Here is a 20,357-nt window from a genome sequence, read left to right as displayed (position 1 = left end):
TCTCCTCCTACCTTCGGGGCAAAATGTTTATTTTACTCTCTCGCACTATCATAAATTAAGCTAAACCTGAGCCCATGAAACATTCACATTCACAACCTCTGGAGAAGCGCTCCTTCAGGATGACTACAGAGAAGAGAGAGAGAGAGAGAGAAAAGCAAAAAAAAAAAAAGTTTATTTTTGAAGGAAACTGCTTACGGGTATCCTTGGTGTCCTGGATCGGAGTGAAGCCCTCTGGCAAACAGTCCTTCGAGTCAATCAACTTCATGTCCACGACCACGTTGCATAATTGATTCTGCCACAAAATGTAATGATATAATAATGATTATATGAGTTTAAACCATTATAACAATGAGCCTGTTCAATAAAAGCCCTTCGCAGGGTTAAAATTACGTCTGGAAGTGGGCGGCTTTCAATTATGCATGATTCGTACCTACAATGAAAGGCCGCTGTAGTATTTTGCAGACGCGCACACACAGTTTTGTTGAATCGCTGCCCTCTTTTAAGCATGCGAGCACCTGTGTGCTAGCCATCATCTTCAGACATGGCAGCCCAGCGCTAGGGCCAGTCGGTGGCAAGCCAAATTGCTTGTGCTTCAGAACAGGGAGTACTTGAAAACAATCAGGAGCTGTTTAGTTGACATTTTCAAGCATGACTTTTCCCCTCAGCCTTCCCAGACTGGACTCATTATGGTTCCATTTTTCGCAGTAATAAACAGCAATAATCCAGCAAAAGCCCTGAAAGAGTGCAGCTAGCGTAGCATGACGTGATGAGTCCGACAATCAGGATGCCGTCGCTACTGTTACCTGGCAGTTATTACCACTAGACCGTTTTTATTCATGGTTGACTTGAGGGTACAAATATGGATGAATGCTATTACTATGCATGAGACATGTTTTTTTTTTTTTTAACAGTTTTCTTTTTTTTTTTTTTAATAAAAGACACGGGAGAGATTTTTCCCATCAGGACCTGACAAAGGGCCATCTACCTCCAACCCTGAGTATGATAAATCACAAACTGTTTACTTCCCACCACATAATTCACTGGCTAATTCTGTAGAATCTGTTTTTGTCATAGACAATTACAGTGGGGGCCACTTTGACTGACAGACAAAATAGCCTTTGTTGATGGCGCTGCCATGTTTTATTAGCGTCAGGGACTTCAAAACAGTGCAGACACACATTTTAAGACTCCATGCTGGAGAGATGGCAGAGGGGACTGATGTGCTACATACTAAAACTGCAGCTCTCATTTAACTTGATCAACAGGCAGGAATTGTCCTGGGTAAACCAGTCACAGTGGATTGCAATTTGCAACGTCATCTCTGTATCTCATAATATGGATCTTAGAAGATGTACAGTAGCTTTCCTGCAATGATAACAATATAGCACCAAAAAAAGTAGGGCGGGACTTGATTTCACAAAACGAATTTAAGCAACCTTCATAGTATAACGTTACACGCCTGTGCAGTGATCATTTCATCACTCAAGGTAACTTCAACATTTGTTTCAATACAATGGGTGTATGATCATGTAATTAATCGTGTCTTTAATTCAACTTGTAGTTTCGTCAATCAACGTCACAATCTGGTTCGGTGAGTCAGCCGTTTGTGTTATGAGGCTAACTGTACGTTCACACTGCCGAAAATTCATTGAAAAATGAATGACTTCTGGGCACTTTGATGCTATCGCCGGTGGTGGTGTAAACGCAGCTGTCGTATTTTGCTAAACAAAAGATGGGTTGTTTTGAGGTTTGTGATAGGTTTTCAATGAGAACAGTAGAGACTTTACACAAGTCAACTACCTTCACCTTGAAGTTAATCCTAGTCCATAGTTATGCAGCTAGCTCTTTAAAACACTTGATATCTACTAGCAAGACCTGGAACTACAGGAGTCTACGTTGAAAATACCCGTTTGTTGACCGCCAGGCATCCATGGTAGTCACGTGACTAAAAAAGTATGAATGCACTGTGGTCGAGACACATTCTTCAAATGACAAATGTTAATATCAGCTGGAAATCCCTTGTTGGTAAACACCAGTGTTGGGGGTAACACATAACAAGTAACGCAAGTTATGTAATCAGATTACATTTAAGTCCAATTACTTTTAACAATTTTTTTTCAACAAAATATTTTAGTTACTTTTTCAAATATAAGTAACGCAATTTGCTTTGTTTTCCCCTTTATTGACTAACATCTCTTCTGTCCCCATGTTGAGAGAAATCAGGAGAAAGTGCAGAGGTGTTGTGAGCACTTTATAAACAAGATGGTCATTGTAGTTCTAGAGTAAATGTGAGCATGCATTTACTCATCTCTAGCCTTGCAAGCCAGACCTATCAAGATGTTAGGTCTGGGAACTCAGAATTGGCATACCTCAATCCGAGGGGCGGGATAAAAGGTTGTCTTTCAATATCTCTCTGCACACAATAGGATAGCGCCACAACCAAGCAGAGCAACGAACGGCTGTGGATGGGTGAGTCCAGTGCGTTTTCCCTCCAGCAGAGCAAGTTGATATATTAAACTTTTGCCGTATCCGGTCGTCAAAACTCCGAACACATCTTCCTTTTTTAAGAATGACTTAAGAGACGTTCTCTTAACTCCAAGTCATCCAGAGTCGCGGCCAAAGCCGAATCGAAAGACTGCTGTTCGCCAGCAGCATCTTGTTTGTTTTTAAGTAGCAGGGAAAATCACGGCGCAGAACCGTCACAACTCTGCCGTCATTGTGTTAAGCCCGCCCACCAACTCTATACAAGATGTGATTGGCCTGACCAGAGTTTGGTTTTTCCACTTCGAAAGCCAGCGGAGAGTTGCTAGACCACACTTTGCGGCAAAATAATTTTTTCTGCCGCTAGGGTGCGTCTAGATTTCTACAGAGAAAGGTACTGAGCTACTCCGCAGTGGTATGACCCGACTAGTCTAAATTTATCCAAAAATAAACACTAATTATAGGTGTAGCCTACTGTAGTGATTCAGGATAAGACGAGAACATCAAAAAAACGTTTGGAAAATGGATTCATGATGTACTTGCTTATTATATAATTTTTTTTAAATTTTGAACACACAAAAAAAAAAACTTTTGGACTGCAGCTTTAATCTTTAACTTTATTAATCAATGTCTTTGCTGCTGACCTTTGATGATTTCAATTTAACCATAAGAATAAACAAAAATTACTAACTTTTACTTATTACACTTTTTTTTTCTTTTTTTTTTTGCGATTGATGTGGGATACGTGTAAGGTCAGGGACAGGTTTGGTGGAATGGGTAGGTTAAGGTGTAAATGGGACTACCCATTTTATTTTTTTTAGATAGATAGATAGATAGATAGATAGATAGATAGATAGATAGATAGATAGATAGATAGATAGATAGATAGATAGATAGATAGATAGATAGATAGATAGATAGATAGATAGATAGATAGATAGATAGATAGATAGATAGATAGATAGATAGATAGATAGATAGATAGATAGAAAATGTTTTAACTTAAGCCTACACACACACACACACACACACATACATACATACATACATTTATATATATATATGCTTAAATTAATGCTTAAATTAAAACATTTTAAAAATATTCACACATTAATCTTCACACATTAATCAGTGAAAGGCATTTTGTGGCAAAAAATAAAGGAAAAAGCAGAGGCACTGATGAGATGCAACACTGAATAACAATGACCTACCAAAACAATCTTATTAGCCACAGCCTATTTTTGTCATCCTCACAAACACCACAAGCAAACCTATCAGCAGGTTAAACCCAATTATGAACACAAGGTTTCTTTCAATAAATACATAATTTTGAGGGATTTCAATCCAAGAAAGTATAGAATGTTTTCTAAAAAGACATGCTATATATGTTGCCTTCGCTTGCACAGCAAATTGAGGAACAATAAATGTACGGGAACTCAACTTTCCATTGTTCAGCTTAAATGAAGACCGATCACCTAAACAGGATGACTGGGCCACCTGTTTCACTTTCGAGACAGATACCTGCACATAAAAAGACGCTCATTCTCAATTTAGCTCAGCTGAATGGGAGGGAAATGTTCAAATAGTTCCAATTCACAGAGGAATCTTTTAAAATAGGTGCTCTTTAGCAAGTATATTGGAGGGCTGTTTGATGTGTCATATTTCATAAGCAAGAATCCCCAAAACCAAAAGTTTGACATTTTTTGGATGCGTTTTCCATCTTTGATGAATGGCTGGGAGGTATTCAAACTGTCTATAGGGACCAGGTTAATTAAGCTAAATGAAATCGTAAACTACTAACATGGAGAGTTGCGTTTATGAATAATCATAAACCAAATTCCTTCGGGAGAACTGGAGATCATCAACACATTTTCAAATGCAACCATGTTGGGACTTCAAACCATTCTAAATGCAGAGAAGTATTTGCATTCGGTTTAGATACTTCACTTTAAAGGACAGAACATATTTTGAAGGAATTTGTGATCAAAGATCTGCGCAGAACCCTAATGAGGAATGGACTGAAGCGAACGGAGCAAACGCACTTTATGATGGCGTGTGAAGAAAAACTTGCAATGATGCTAAAACTTACACGTTTTCACTTACATTTTTGGATGTGGCAGCTCGGGTGAAGCAGAGATAGCGTGTGACCTTGGATTTGAATATGCTGTCCTTCCACAGGTTGGCGTCGAAGCCATCTGTTGTTTGTGCAACCTACGTGAAAAGAAAAAAAAAATACAGAGAGGAGAATGCATTGAGGTGATATCAAATTAATGTATGGATGATGTGCATCTTTCTTCTTTTTTTTTTTTTTTTGCCTTGCTATGTGCCTACTTGGCTCTCACTCCATCTCATTAGAGCCCTACAAAAGTGCAGAAGAACCCTCAACCTCCAAAAAAGGATAAAAATACCACCGACCCCCCAATGGGACAACAAGGATGAGACAAGACCTCACAAAGAAGGCCTTTGAACAAGCTAAATGAGACTTCATTGTGTTCTGCAAGATCAAGCCTTTCTGAAATAGAGTCAAATACTGACTGTCCACGATTTAGGGATTTGCAAAAGGATGTTGAATTAGAACTGCAATGACAGGAAGTGGAATTTACTAAATTGCAATTCAATGAAATCCAACAATCCAACAAACGTGTCCAACAAAATGTCGAACATCGAATATAAATTCAATCTTAGAATGCATTTAAAATTTGTATTTCCTTTGATTGGACAGTATAACTAAAATCCTGTCAAATCAACATAGTGTCCACCACTATAAATATGCATTTTTTAAATCATTAAAATAATAAATATAAAATATAATCAATATACTGGAATGCATAATTTATATTGAAACTTATAATGGGTACATAAATTAAATCAAAACTATATAGATGGCATTTCAAGCATTTATTAACATCACCTAATATTTCTATTAATACCATAAGTCATATGTATGATAACATGTTTATGGGCTATTAATACTGAAAAATCAAATTTATTATTTAAAAAAATTATAAATTTGAATTCAAGAAAGTGCGATTCTGCATCCAGTTTGCTACCTTAATTCAACTTTAAAGTGAACTAAAGTGATCTTATGTGAAGTCTTGACAGGCATACATTATGCTCTCAGAAAAGTTGACAGGAAAACAGATAGACTGGTGGACAGAGACAGCCAGAGTGTGGTGGGGCTACAGCATCCACAGACATTGGCTAGGACCAAAGCTCTCAAGAGGAGTCTATACATCAACCACAAAATCCTCCTATCCTTCCCTTCTCCCTCCCCCCTTTACAAGACAACCCGTCCTGGACACTTTTTCCAGGTCAGTGCCCCGCTCCTCCTGACAGCGTAAACAAAGAGCTGGAGCTGTGAAGCCCAAAGTCAAACAGGGAGGAACCAGGCACCAAAGGAGTCAGTATGCCACCATGCAGCCGGGGCAGGCAACGCAGTCTGAATGTGGAAACAGTTGCTAAGCATTGGGACTAGTAGAGGGAGGGGAGATATCTCTACTTCTCAGAAAAAGAAAATTAAACACATTTGAAAGATAAGTATTAATATATAAGTATTAAATATAAGTATTCTGTGTCATGTGGATTGCTGTCTGCTGATTGTTATATATCTATAGTTAGTCAAACTTCAGAAGACTTGCTAAAACTAGCTCTTAAAGGGATAGTTCACTTTGAAATTAATTTTTGATATGTTTTAGCTTACCTCAAAGGCATCCAAGATGTAGATGTCTTTGTTTCCACGGTATTTTAAATTTTGATATTTTTAGGTCAAACCGTTCTTGTCTGTCAGTCTTTTAATGCTGGTTTATGGGGTCCACCTCAAAGAGCATGCACAGAGAAGTTCAAATTAAACATGATTTAATGACTCGTAAATGTAAGTACACATTGATGGTCTAAGACATGAAACGAGTGGTTTGTGTGAGAAAATGAACAGTATTTATATTGTTTTTACAGCCACGTCCAAGTTATCTGAGGGCTTTGGTCTGCGTAAGCGCCGGAAAGTGCCGGAAGTGATCTCTCGCGTGTGTATCACAGATTTCGGAAGAGTCACCTTTCACTGTGAAGATCTAAACATCTTTGGATATACAGCAAATCGCAATGGAAGATGATTTCAATATATCAACAGACAGATATTTTTAGGTCGTCTGTTGATACAACGTTTAATTTTTTTTTTTTTCGCAAGCGTGCGAGAGATCACTTCCGGTGCCCGCGGCCTCAGATTACTTGGACGTGGCTGTGGTTACAAGAGGTAAAAACGATATAAATAATGTTCGTTTTCTCACACAAAACGCTCGTTTCGTGTCTTAGGCCATCAAGTTTTACCTTTCACTAAACATATCGAAATCGTCTTCCATTGCGATTTCCTATATATCTAAATATGTTTGGTGAAAAGTAAAACATCCGAAATCTCTGTGTAAACAATGTGTGACGTAGACCCGCAAGAGATCACTTCCGGCGTAACGTTGGACACAGTTCAGTTCGGTTCAGTTGGACATCTGATTCAGATCAGTTCAACATGGCTGTTAACAAGAGGTAAAAACTATATAAATACTGTTCGTTTTCTCACACAAACCGCTCGTTTAGTGTCTTAGGCCATGAATGTGTACTTACATTCACGAGTCATTAAATCATGATTAATTTTGACTTCTGTGGATGCTCTTTGAGGTGGACCCCCTAAACCTGCATTACATGACTGACAGACAAGAACGGTTTGAACTAAAAAAATTCAAAATTGCAAAATACTGTAGACACAAAGACACGTACATCTTGGATGCCCTTGAGGTAAGCGAAAACATATCAAAAATTAATTTCAAAGTGAACAATCCCTTTAATAAATAAACATGCTTGGTCTGCTGGATACTCAAGTTTTGTCAGAAGTAAGTTTGAACAAAGAACAAAGCGAGACAAATAAGTGCTGTTTGAAGCTGTAGGGGTGGTGATGGCACAGTGGATAAGACACACGCCTTTAGTGTGAGAGACCCGGGTTCGAATCAACTGTAAGACACCAATGTGTCCATGAGCAAGACACTTAACCCCTAGTTTCTCCAGGGGCGTGCGACCTCTGACAATTATAGCAATTGTAAGTCGCTTTGGATAAAAGCGTCAGCTAAATGAATAAATGTAAATGTTGATAATCAGAGAACACCATACTCAAAGTTCAGAACACAAAACTAGCAGCTAAAAACAATCAAACCGTTAACGTTTCTTCTATCTTTGGTTGCCTAATATTTCTTTAATAAATAAACATACTCATTGTGCAAACAAAGTGAGATGCATTGACAGTAACTGACAATTTCAAATTATCTTTTTTTTTTAAAGTTTGTTAATAAAATACAATAAATAAATGAATGCTGATATTTAAAGTTTAAGAAAACTAGCTACTAAACATCAAATCTTTGAATTTGCATATATATTTTGTTGTGTAAAGGTTGTTAATAAATAAATGTGTTTGTTTGTGCAAACAAAGTGAAACAGTTGCATCCTGCTGCGTGTGATGGAGGGAAAGGCCAAGCGGAACAGGGCCTCTGAGAACACGTTGATGCCATGTGGCGTACACCGGATCCTCAGCGCCAGTGGGCAGAACCCCAGCACCATGCCAACCCACAGACAAGCCGCCAGAGATGGCAACAGTTGGGGACTGGTGGGTGGGGCGGGAAGTGAGAGAGAGAGAAGAAAGAAAACGGAGGGAGAAGAGGAAAGGAGAGAGGAAGAACTCTAGCTGCCCGTAAGCTTAACGTAGAATTGTTTTATACAGTGTTTGCTTTGTGCTTTGTTTTATTCACAAAACTTCCCCTCTCTCTTTCCGCCCCTGGATCATTTCTCAGTCTTTTTTAAACACACCCACATACACAACAGATACACACACACACACACACACACAACACAACATTTTCCTAAAGGCCATTGATACCATTGTCCCAGATTCCCCTCTCAGTGCTCTGGGATTGCTGAGAGTTGCAGAAGCGCTGGAGAACCAGCCACCCTTGTGTCAGTGCCATCTGAGTCCTAAACAAACACAGGGCACTGGTGCCAAGCTCTGTTGGAGGCCTGATCTGAAAGAGTTGTTAAAATCTATCCTCAGGATATAGGCCGAAGGATCCACGGCTCAGTGCCAGCCAGAGGAAGAGCCGGAATAATACCAAACCAAACCATGTCAATAAATAATGTTTGTGCCTTCAAGGCAAGGCAAGGCAAGTTTATTTATATAGCACATTTCATACACAATGGCAATTCAAAGTGCTTTACATAGAAGAAATTAAAAAAATCAAGGAAGCGAAGTAAATAAAAGAATTTTTACTTTTCATTTTTAGTAAAACTGTAATTGTATACTGTATAATGATGCTCTAGCAAGTTTAAAACTGAATCCAAATGCAGATTTATTTATGAAGAACCATCCAGAACAACATGAAACTATATTAACCACAAAAAAGAACTTACCAATTAATACCTGACGAAATGAATGCCTGATTTAGAGGTATATGTATATATAGATATATAAGAGAAACCCGAGGGCTTGAATAACTGAAGCTAAATGGCAAAAAAAAAAAAAAAAACTAGATGGCATGACAAACAAATGATAACCAGTCACATAAAAACAACTAAACTGACAAACTAGACTTAACCAAACAAATTAATCTATGACAATACTTGGCTGCATTTAAATCCACGTTTAGGCATTTACTCGCAAAAAAAAAAAGCATGCGGTGCGGTAGATGCGAATACGCCTCATTCGCGCATCAAGTTCGCGCGAATGGACGCCAAAGTTCAGATTTTTCAACTCGGGCGGCTGACGCGTCAAACACGTGAATGCACAAATAGCAGTACTAACTAAATCATTTGTGCATAACGCGCTTAAAGCGCCAGACGCTCAATTTGCGCCAATGAGGCGTATTCGTGTCTACCGCAGCGTGCTCTACGCATCATTTGCGCCGCAGGAATTTTTTACGCGTTTTTTTAGTAATCACAACATTTTTTCTTTTGTCAAATCAACTTAAATAATTTATTTAGTTCAGATAACATCTAATATTGAGTTAATTGAGTTATTGTTGATAACATTTAATTTTGAGTTTCTGATGATTAAATCATTCTCCTTCATTGTATTAACTCTTTTTTTCCAGTTCAATCAACTTAAAATTTTTAGGCAACCAGGTTACTTACTTTTTTAGGTTAAACCATCAATATTTTTTACAGTGGGTTAGGGATATATAAGTTGCATGTAGTTGCAATTACTTATAGTCAGTAGATTGTCTGTTGGAGGAGCATCACAACAAAGAGTTGGCAAATATTAAATTAACAGTCTACTAATACTCTAATGAGAGTTAGTTGACATGTAGTTGCAAAGTTACTTATAGTCAAGAGAATGTTCAAAAGGGACCATCAAAATAAACTGTTACCGGCAAGGGAAGTTTATTGGACAGAGCCTTGACCCCTCAATTTTAACAGAGTCTACTCATGTACACTTCAGGCAGATTTAGTCATTTAACGGCATAATACGTGTAGCTACCTTAACTCTTTCCATGCCATTGAAGGAACTTTCCGTCATTTATGAGACAACGCTTCGCCTCTGTTGACGAAATTTTCCGGGTCTCTGTGACTTCACTGTTATACGGTAGGAGGCACTATTGTGCATCTTCTGATGTTCTGAGTTCAGAATTTCCGGATTAAAACACAGGCGAAGAAGGAGAAACAAGCGATAGCATATGTAAGCAGATGCAAATAATGTGATCATCAACATTATTTAAATCAAAACTGCTTAATGTTACCGAATGAAATGTTAACCCAGGACAAGCTACAAGACTGTGTTGGGGTGTTGATGGACTCGATCTATGCCATCTATGTTTTGAATATTGTTCTGAATCCCATCCAGACATAGGCTTTGAAAAAACACGATTTCTTTCAGCTTTTTGCTGAAAATGTTTTTTTTTGTTGTTTTTTTTTTGTTGTTTTTTTAAAATGAAACTTACCCATATTCAGGTGTTAACAAAAAAAGAATGCATGAAGCTAGAATAAAACTTTTTTTATTTTTTTAAAGCAGAGGCTTTTTCTCTATTTTGATATACTGCATGTTCAGCTATTCATACAACAAAAGATTCTGGGGGCTATGGGGCAAACATTTTGTGAATATCAAAAATGCTGTTACCTGCTGCAACTCTTTAATAAAAACCCTGTCAGGGAAAAAGTTACTCTGATTGTTAGTTTTTTGTATTGTTATTTTCATTTATGTCATTTTTTTATATATATTTTATTATCCAACAGCCCAAACATACATCCAGGCCTACAGAACACATTAAATAATTGTAAATAATAAATCAGCTCCATTGTGGATTCCAAGTGTATCTTTACATACCTGGGTTAAGCCTGCTCAAAATTCTGAGTAAAGACAAAATGCAGCATAAAAGCCAGACTAAATTATATCTGTTCTGACCCACTTATATAACAGCTCCTTGTATAACAATATGCAAAATTGCTATGTAAATGCAATTATGCCAACTCTGAGCAGCATTGAACTTGTCTGTGTAAAGACACTCATGATTGGCACTACAGAAGGGCTTCTGTGCTGCCTTTGCAATGTAAATTTGCCATTGTGGCAAAGGGCAAACACATTGTAAGGCATTGTACTGGTTCCGCCAGTAATGGGCACTTGTGAAAAGTAACCAAGGATGTACATCGGAGTGAACAAGACAGAGGGAAGTTAGCGAGGGAAGGGCATTAAAATTGGACTTAATTTTTATTTTTCAGCGCAGACCACACCTGAACACACAAACACACACACAAAAACTAGGAAACCAAACTTCACAATACAAGACAACCAAAATACATGACACGTGTTTGTGTACTACTAACCCTAAACATAAAGACCAAAAAAACACGTAAAGACCGCAAAACGCAAGATCTGTTAAATGTTAGTTACCTTACCATGTATTTGTAAAAACATATGTTCATATGTTACATTTAACAATTTAATGTATTTAGGAAAATACATTAAATTGTATTGCAAAATTACTATAAGTTAAAAACAGTAAAATGTTATGTTTCTACTTATTTTTGTTATAATTTACTTTTTTTTTCTTTTAATTTTATAATGTAAAAAAATGCTACAGTAAAAAAATAAAACTTTATTGGATTTTTCTGCAAAATACTACAAAATGGAATGGAAGTACAAAAAATATGGATTATCAGTCAATTTACTGTGAAGATTTATATACATTTTTAACAAGACAATTAAATATACTTTAACAGTACAGTGTTGATAAAATAAGTAAAATATGGTGATGATATTTAAAATATACAGTAAAAACAGACAGTAAAGGGACATTCCCAGATGTCCCTGCATGACAGATTACATTTGATTATATTTGATATTATTATTATATGTATTTCTTATTATTTTCTTTTATGTTATTTGGATTTTAATTGATGCTTTCTGCCACTGAATAAAAAAATAAATAAGATAATTGCAACTTCATACTGACTTATATAATTAGCAGCTGCAAGTTTATATCTCGCAATTCTGAGAAAAAGATAAAATTGTGAGATAAATTAACTTTTAACAATTGATTAGCAATTAACTTTTAGTATTTTTTTAATTTATTTACAAAAAAAAATACTTTTTTTTCATATTTTTTTTTTTTTTTTTAATTCAAGCTTCCATAGTTTCGGTTACAATGATTATTCTTTACATTTTGTGTCATTATTTATTTATTTTTTGTGTGTGTTATTTTTACTAAATTTAAATTGAATTAATGGCTGCTTATTACATTCTTATTTATAGATTGTAAGGTTCAAATCACACACTGTATATATTTAGCAACTGCAAACTCACAATATAGTAGTCTGCTGGAGGTTCTTTCTTGGATGCCAGCACACCAATTTCAGAGATGGGTTCAGGCTGTAGCTCTGTTTTAGCACCAGAGTTTTCCGGAAGATCTGCCATGCTTGCTGCGAGAGAGAAATAAAAGTAAAAAAAAACAAACAAAAACAAAAAAAACACACACTTACAATAGTTTATTTTTATAGCAAAACTGAACTTCTCACACATCCCACTAACACACAGAGCTGGGCATAAATAAAAACTAAGATACAATAAGACTGCAAAATACTTCAGAGCCATTGACAATGTCTAAATTTATTAACATGAGAGAATCTATAAAAACCTAAAGGAAAACTTTGCCGATTTTCAACCTGCTTTGTAAAGTTACAATGCCCGAAAGTCAAGTCAAATTTGCTTTGGAGGTCGCCAAAAAGCGGACGATCATACGGTTTTCGAAAATTAACCTCCCAAAACTAAAAAAGCAGACCTGGCCTCTATTTGAGACCAGCTTTTATTTACCCAAACCTGCAGTCACATGTAAAATAGACAGGCGTCTATTTGGGAGTCGGCTATTATTTGAAGTTTTACGGTAGATTTCATACCAGTCCGCAACACCGTTTTGCTTTGGGGGGTTAAGCGTAACTGACAGAATGGCAGTTTCTCCATTTCACCTAAAACGTTTCACGTTCCTTCACTCTAAGAAATGCTGGGTTGTTTTAACCCAATTTTGGGTCAAATATGGACAAACCCAGCCATTGGGTTAAAAATGGCATGTAAAAATGTAACCCAATGGCTGGGTTTGTCCATATTTTACCCAAAATTGGGTTAAAACAACCCAGCATTTTTTAGAGTGTGGTCATCCAGTTTAAAATGTTGACTATAAAAGTTTTTCTATTGCCATGTTCTCTTCGTATTTACGATTATTTGCAAACTTCACTGGAAACAGACAAATAACTGTCTCCTGGCCGCTAAACGTTTAGGCTACTCTTTGAATTTTTGCACCTGGGAACAATAAAAGTTGACACCATTATGACTAAAAGTTTCTAAGGAGTATTTCCTACTAAAGCAAGGCAGTGTTTGTCTGGTAAGCCTATCCATAGCAGAATGGTGGGAGTGGCCTTGGATGGCAATATGCCCTTTGCATTATGGGTGTTAAAGTTTTCATGCCTATTTGGCAAAAGAGAATACAACAGCATTGTTTTCTGTTTCTCTAGTCGGGTAGCACTAGTTTCATTTTTTCCCTCCTTTCTAATGTAAAGACGGTCGCATTTTATTGAAAGGCCAGTGAAGTACCCCTTTAAGCAAGTAAGTTTATTTTGATATTAAAACAATCTATAAATATCAGACTTTTTTTTGTATTTCCAAGCCTTTGCCTTTCTGTTTGATGTAACTAGTTGGCAATCAGTGAACAATTTCTCAAGTATATGTTCTTTCCAGTATTTAAAATAGGTTTGGCAGACAAAAACACAAGAACACAGACCCACACACATACGCACAGTTGGAAACAAAGACAAAGCAAGAGATATAAATATATAAATATATCAAATTTAACTCTCCGAAGAAGGCGTATAAGCACTGGACTTAACTCTCAGTGTCAGTAAGCTGAATGATAGTCATTGTTCTGATTGCTAGGCATATGAGTCTCCTAAAAGGAGAGAAAACAATCATGCAGCAGGTCTCGTTTGTACACTAAATAAGCAGAGCAGACACAGACAATAATACTGCTGAGGGCCCAATTAGCAGGGTAATTAATTACTGCAAACCTTTTTTCCCCTGTAATGAACTCCAGATATATGGAGTGGGCTGACATTATGTTCTGAACTGTTTCAGATGAAATGGTTTTAGTGGCAGTTGTTTATAAAGATGAGGGATCTTCATTCTCGTATTAAAGAGTGGGAGTAAACTTTTCACTGCGTAAATGCCACCAGCAAATCTCTGGAAATGAGGTAGTGCTTGCAATAGTGATGGCCGCTTCCCTATTAGGTGTTGTCTTGTACATTTATTGAGATCTTAAAGCATTACAGAATAAAATGATTTCTTTTGGATATACAAACGCATTAGGACATTTATCTAACAATACATTATGGAGGGAATTTACTAAGAATTAATTGTGACCACTGACAATTTTATTTATTTGCATTTAGCTCACACTGTTTGTTCACTAAAGAATTACACAAATCAGTAAAGTGTGCAAATGCATCCACAAAATATGAATACCTAAAATAGCTTTTTAAAATGGCAGAAATGTGCTTGTCTGCACTGCATTATAATGTGCTAATTAACATAGAACATGTGTGCCCTAAAATATCCAGGCTTTATTTACAGTATGCTATTTAAAGGGATAATTCACCCAAAGTTAATATCATCATTCACTCATTTACTTCTCTACAACACAAAATGAAAGCATTTTTCTCCAATACAATGAAAGTCAATGGGGTCCAACTTTCACAGAACAAAGTCAGTCAGGGTTGGAACAACATAAGGATGAGAAAATGATGATAGAATTGTCATTTTTGGGTAAACGACTACTTTAAGTCCATGGTTAAAATGTGGTTTATATACAATACAAAGGTTTTTTTGTGTTAAAATTCCACACACAAACATGGCGTAACCGTCTTAACTCATCTCTAAGACTAAGAACTAAATAGATAAACGTTAAGGCATTGAATGATAATAAGCCTACGTTAATACCCAGTGGACCCAACGTAAATGACCTGAGATGGAGTAGCAATACAAACATAATTAGGCTCCACCAAGTGAAGTCTCTCTAAACAACAAGCCATGGCGATCAGATATTTTCTAGGAAATCTAGATCAATCGTTGTCTATTTTCGTCCCAAGATGCTTCAGCCTAATGTGTACGCATGGATCACCAAGGATTAGTGTACTGGCCTATGTGGAGGGTCCTTTGCGCTTTTATTAAATTACGTTTAAAGCAACCTACTGGAGTAAATGACACAGTTATTGCATTCAATCTAAATGTTTACCGAATTTATTGCAATTATGGTTATTAAATCTACAGGATTTACTGAGGCAGTGGAGGGTCTGTGTATAAAAAGTCTGTCGGAGGGACTTATTAAGGAGAACCGAGGACGGCAAATTAGCTTATGGAGGGAGAATGATTTCTTTCGTGTGTTAATTTGTACACTAATCAATGCAGCCTTTTCCTAACTGTGCTGGGCTATTTGATTGTAAAGCAACTTTAATTGAAAAATGGAGGCCAGGCTGTCGAGACTAAGGGCGACTTTCTGAGGCACTAATGATGCACACTCATCTTATAGTGTCTTTATGTTAAAGATCAAAGAGAATGGAGTGGATCCAGCATGCATTGCAACAGATGAAGGGGAATTAGTAAAAGCAACAAACCACATTTTTGAGAACACCATTAAGCCACTGCCTGTCATAAAACAGAATGAACAATGGCCATCGTGAAATCTTATGAACATATCATTATTACGATTAAGAGGATGAATAACAATAAAAACTTAATACTATTTTACCTGACAACATTATTCATGAAGCATTAGCAACCAAAATGTACTTTTGAGTCTTTAGTATTTTACACAGACTTGTCAGTTATGAATAATAATGACTGTTTTGTTACAATTCCACTGTCTGAAAAAGGATGTTTATCAAAGCTCCAAAAAGGAAGAATGTAACATGTCTACCATATTTCGTGCACATGCTATTTAAAAACGAAATAGCCTAAATCATTAATGTATCAAGATTACTGTATCACAGAAATTATAATCACCATTATACATAAAACATGTCAGTGGTCACATTTGTGAACAAACATAGTGATTTACTGACGCATAATAATTGAGCATCTGAACATTGTTTCATACCGGAGTTCCTCAAAAACTTTAACTTAGGGAGAATGAAGGCCATTAGCTAACGAAATGGGCTATACACTGTTACCAAAGCAGGAATGTTATTATAATATTTTTTATATTAACAAATATTATACGTTTTCAAAGATTTTCATCAATATGAGTCAGCCTATAAAATGGTATAGGCCTAAAGAGTTATAAACAGTTTCAAAACAAGTCCAGTTGGTTAAACAGAGATTAAAACTATTCATTCAGCGTTTTCACGGTCACAGCGGCCAACTGTCAACACAATTATTTAATGATTATTTGCGTATTTTTATACGCACGCGATTTAATCGAGCTGAAGGATTAAGCGGTAAACTTCCACATGCTGCTTACCTGATGGACCCAAATAAAGATATGAGATTGTCCTTTTCACTTCCGCAATTAGTCATCGATGTGACAAATTATTAACTAGGTGACGTTCTGTTGATGCAAAGATCAAGAGTGACACCTGTTGTAGCCTAGCTATAGCCTATTTCTTACCTGAACTTCTTTTAAATTAATCTAATCTCCTCGGTCCTGAGATGGAAACTTAGCCTACAGTGTTTTTGAAATCATGCATGTGTGCGTGCGTGTGTGTGTGTGTGTGTGTGTGTGTGTGTGTGTGTTAAACCTGCATATTAAGTCTGATAAAAGCAGGCAAACACAAATACTGTGTAATATATGAATGAAGAGGTTAATGAAATAAAATAAAAAAGAAAAATTCTGAAAATTATTTCCTGTATCATCTTATTATTATTCTTAATCCAATTAAAGTACATGTAAATTAATAAGTAATTAAATTATATGACTATAAAATAGGCTCACATAAAAATTTAACTTTTATGTTGCACACACACACAGAAAGAGAGAGACTGAGAGACCTTTTATATCATTTGAATGACTTTCAATAATTGGTGTAAAGGTTTTACAGTATATTTGAACCCTAACCCACACAACCCCTTACAGAGAACATTCAGGCATTGTAAAAAAAAATATATATATATATATATATATATAGAGAGAGAGAGAGAGAGAGAGAGAGAGAGAGAGAGAGAGAGAGAGAGAGAGAGAGAGAGAAAGGCTATTGTTGTTTGTTTGTTTACTGTACTCATGAGGACCAAAACTTTCATTTCAACACTAACCATTAAAAATAACTAGGGCTGTGAAACGATTAATTGCGATTAATCGCATCCAAAATAAAATTTTGTGTTTACATAATATATGTGGGTGCACTGTGTATACATATATATAACTTTTATTTTGGATGCAATTAATCGCTTGACAGCCCTAAAAATGACAGTGCTCCTCAGAAAATTCAATTAAAACACAAAAATCATATTATGTTTTCATTCAAGAAATGTAGGTAAGAAACTATTACATTCCAGAAAATAAAGATTCCACAATATCATCCTTGCATAGAAGATAAATAATCTGTGTAGGGAGGGAGGCTCGTATACCCCCGTGAAGCACAGCGAGGTGGAACAGATTACGCCACAGCCAATTGCGTGGCATAAGAATACATCAGTCTGCATCGTCTAATGGCAGTCGCACAGTGGCATAATCCTGATGGATTTGACTCTGTCATTCCCTTGAAATAAGTTTCAGAGAAGCGAAAGAACACAGAAACAACAGCAAACAACGCATCTGTTATCAACCCAGTGTTCTGCTGGAGCTAATAATGCTCAATAAGATCAAACGCACAGGAACTAAACAAGATTTAATGAACATAATAAGGTAATGAGACCTCTTACGCTCATCATCATTCATGAAAAACTGACAATGAATCAATGCCTGTGGCCCAGAGCAGGCGCCCGCCACTAGTGTACACTACAGACGTGTCAATGAGAGACTAATGGATGCCATCTCAACTGAGACTTGCTGTGTCAGTTTGGCTCACAACCAAACCGCCCAAAAGCCAGAGAAAGACGCTGGCAGATAGCGAGAGCGCTACATGTGTTTCATGTCAGAGCGGGTATACGGCGCCGAGGCACGTCAGGTCACGCTGAAGCAGTGCCACCTGCTAAGTGTCGCTGTGCGTAGTGTGATGAGCCTTTGTCAATATTTCCAAGAACTGTTGAGCTGCTAAAGAAACACGCAGTCATCCCGAAACAATACGGCACGGCAATACACCGTTCATAGCAAAAGATATTTCTTGGGTACTTTTAGCAGCTAACACGGGCTGTCAAGCATTATCTCGCGCGCTTTCCGCAGTACAAACATCTCCACTAACTCCCCGAGCTGTTCTCCTTCATCCTGCTGTGTTATAGTGTCAGCTGAACTTCTCAATGTCACACCTGACTCTCCTGACAAGGTGGGGGGGGGGGGAGGGGGGGAAAGACTACAAGCTTTCCTCTAACACCTCAGCTAGATTTCACAGACAGGCTGAAGTTGATGAAATAAAACATGGAGTGTGGAGAGATGTTTTCAGAAGGAAGGAGGAAAACGGGGAAGTGGCACACCTGTTAAAGTAATGGTCTAATTATGGAAAAGGTGGTGAAGCACTCAGCGCGAAACAGTCAGCGATCAGCATTCTCACACTAACTGTGAAAGCCGTCAGCCATTATGGACTGGTTTTAATGCACGCCCGACGTATGCAGGGGATTTGCGGGTAAGATGAATGATGCCCGCATGTGTGAAAGCGTGTGTGTGTGTGTGTGTGTGAAGGGGGTGGAGATGGTCCGCTGAGCGATGCAGATGGTACATGGGAGGGGGGGATCATTAGATATGAGGGTGCTTTGTTTGCAGCGCTGCATTTCTTACATTCCAATAAACCGCCTCTTCAGGTCCAGTAAATGCAACCCGTATGGTACAGTTCACTTTCACGGCCTTAAACTTTCCACAAAAGACCTTGTCAAAGGTATTGGATAATAAGGAGTTGCAAAATGCATATAATGCTGTTTAAATGTCACGGGGCTCAAATAAACAATGAAAAGCATGTTTGCATATAAATCATGTGTTGTGGGAAACCTTTAGAAAGAAGCCTTTAGAAAGTTCCAAGATTTTCATAGAATGGCAACACCTATCGCTATCGAGCACACATTTATAAAGTCATCTTGAAAAGTAAATGTTATTTTGGTATTATTTTATAATGTGCTTCGTTGATAATGTAAGCTTAGAGCTCTGTTTAGGATTTTATCACATGCAAATCAATCAATTTTTAAGACTGTTCGAGAAAAGAAGTGAAAATGCGGAAAGGTCTGCAGATTCCATCTAGACTGTTCCTCAAAATGTATTCATGTTCAGAAGTAAGCAAAGGAACTCCAGATCCAGATAACACTCAGTCACAGAGACAATACATGTCAAAATATTTTTTTATAGGGTATTCATCAACTGCTGATATCCACATTATATACATATACAGTTATGAAATGATTTAAGGTTATTCATCAGTAAGTCTCTGCTGCATATAAACTGCTTATAATATATATATACAGTATATATATATATATATATATATATATATATATATATATATATATATATATATATATGAAGAGTTCAGATGCAAAAGCCTCTAAATGCCATTTGAAATTTTCTTCTAAAATGACCATTTTTATCAAGCGTGTATTTAAGTTCAGTAATTTCACTTAAATGAAAATTAATAGGAAATCTTCATTGCCATTTAAGTAAAATTACTGAACTTAAATATACAAGCTTGATAAAAATGATCATTTTAGAAGAAAATTTCAAATGGCACTTAGAGGCTTTTGCATCTGAACTCTTCATAAATTTAATATTTCATAATATTTCATAAATACATGTTTATATATATTTCACACATACATGTATACATTTTATTAGCAGTTTATATGCAGCAGAGACTTACTGGTGAATAACCTTAAATCATTTCATAACTTTATTGCATGTTTTCTGGCGGCTATGTTTAGGGAATGTTTGATGCTGTCAAGCTGTAAGAAAAGCTTTTGGAAAAGGCTGAAAATGCCTCTCCTCTCTATATGTGTGAGAAAGAAAGGTCATTGGTTGTGTTTTCTAATTTACCAACACTTGTCTGGGGACCTGAAGGGATGGAGATTTCTTTGTTACCAGGCAATGCAATAATATCCTTATCTCGACCTGGGAAATCTACAGAAGCCCTGGTGACCTCCGTCTCCACGCTCAAGCCATTACTTGCAGAAGAGTGAAAAATCCACTGCGCTCGCTTCAAATATGATCCCATCCTCTCTCCCTTGTCCCCCCTTTTACCAGCAAGCA

General features: G+C 36.8%; 1 protein-coding gene across 6 annotated transcripts in view; it reads right to left on the bottom strand.

Annotated features, from left to right (window-relative positions):
- The window catches only part of mvb12bb (multivesicular body subunit 12Bb), a 136,242-nt gene that overhangs the window by 62,337 nt on the left and 53,548 nt on the right, over positions 1-20,357 (bottom strand). For 4 of the 6 annotated variants that reach the window (XR_016146495.1, XM_039681095.2, XM_089119534.1 and 1 more), the window contains 3 exons: positions 12,302-12,417; positions 4,585-4,692; positions 196-292 (listed from right to left, as the gene is read on the bottom strand). Coding sequence is in view for 5 of the 6 variants with exons in the window: in XM_089119534.1 (XP_088975660.1) it covers positions 196-292; positions 4,585-4,692; positions 12,302-12,417 (321 nt within the window). In the remaining variant the exon portion in view is untranslated. Of the gene's footprint in view, positions 1-195; positions 293-4,584; positions 4,693-12,301; positions 12,418-16,499; positions 16,531-20,357 lie in introns of those variants that run through there. The other 2 variants (XM_039681087.2, XM_039681121.2) reach the window with 2 other exon arrangements.

This window comes from Pimephales promelas, chromosome 14 (assembly GCF_988280905.1).
Source record: "Pimephales promelas chromosome 14, fPimPro1.hap1.1, whole genome shotgun sequence".
Lineage (NCBI taxonomy): Eukaryota > Metazoa > Chordata > Actinopteri > Cypriniformes > Leuciscidae > Pimephales > Pimephales promelas.
This window is presented reverse-complemented; position numbering and strand designations above follow the sequence as displayed.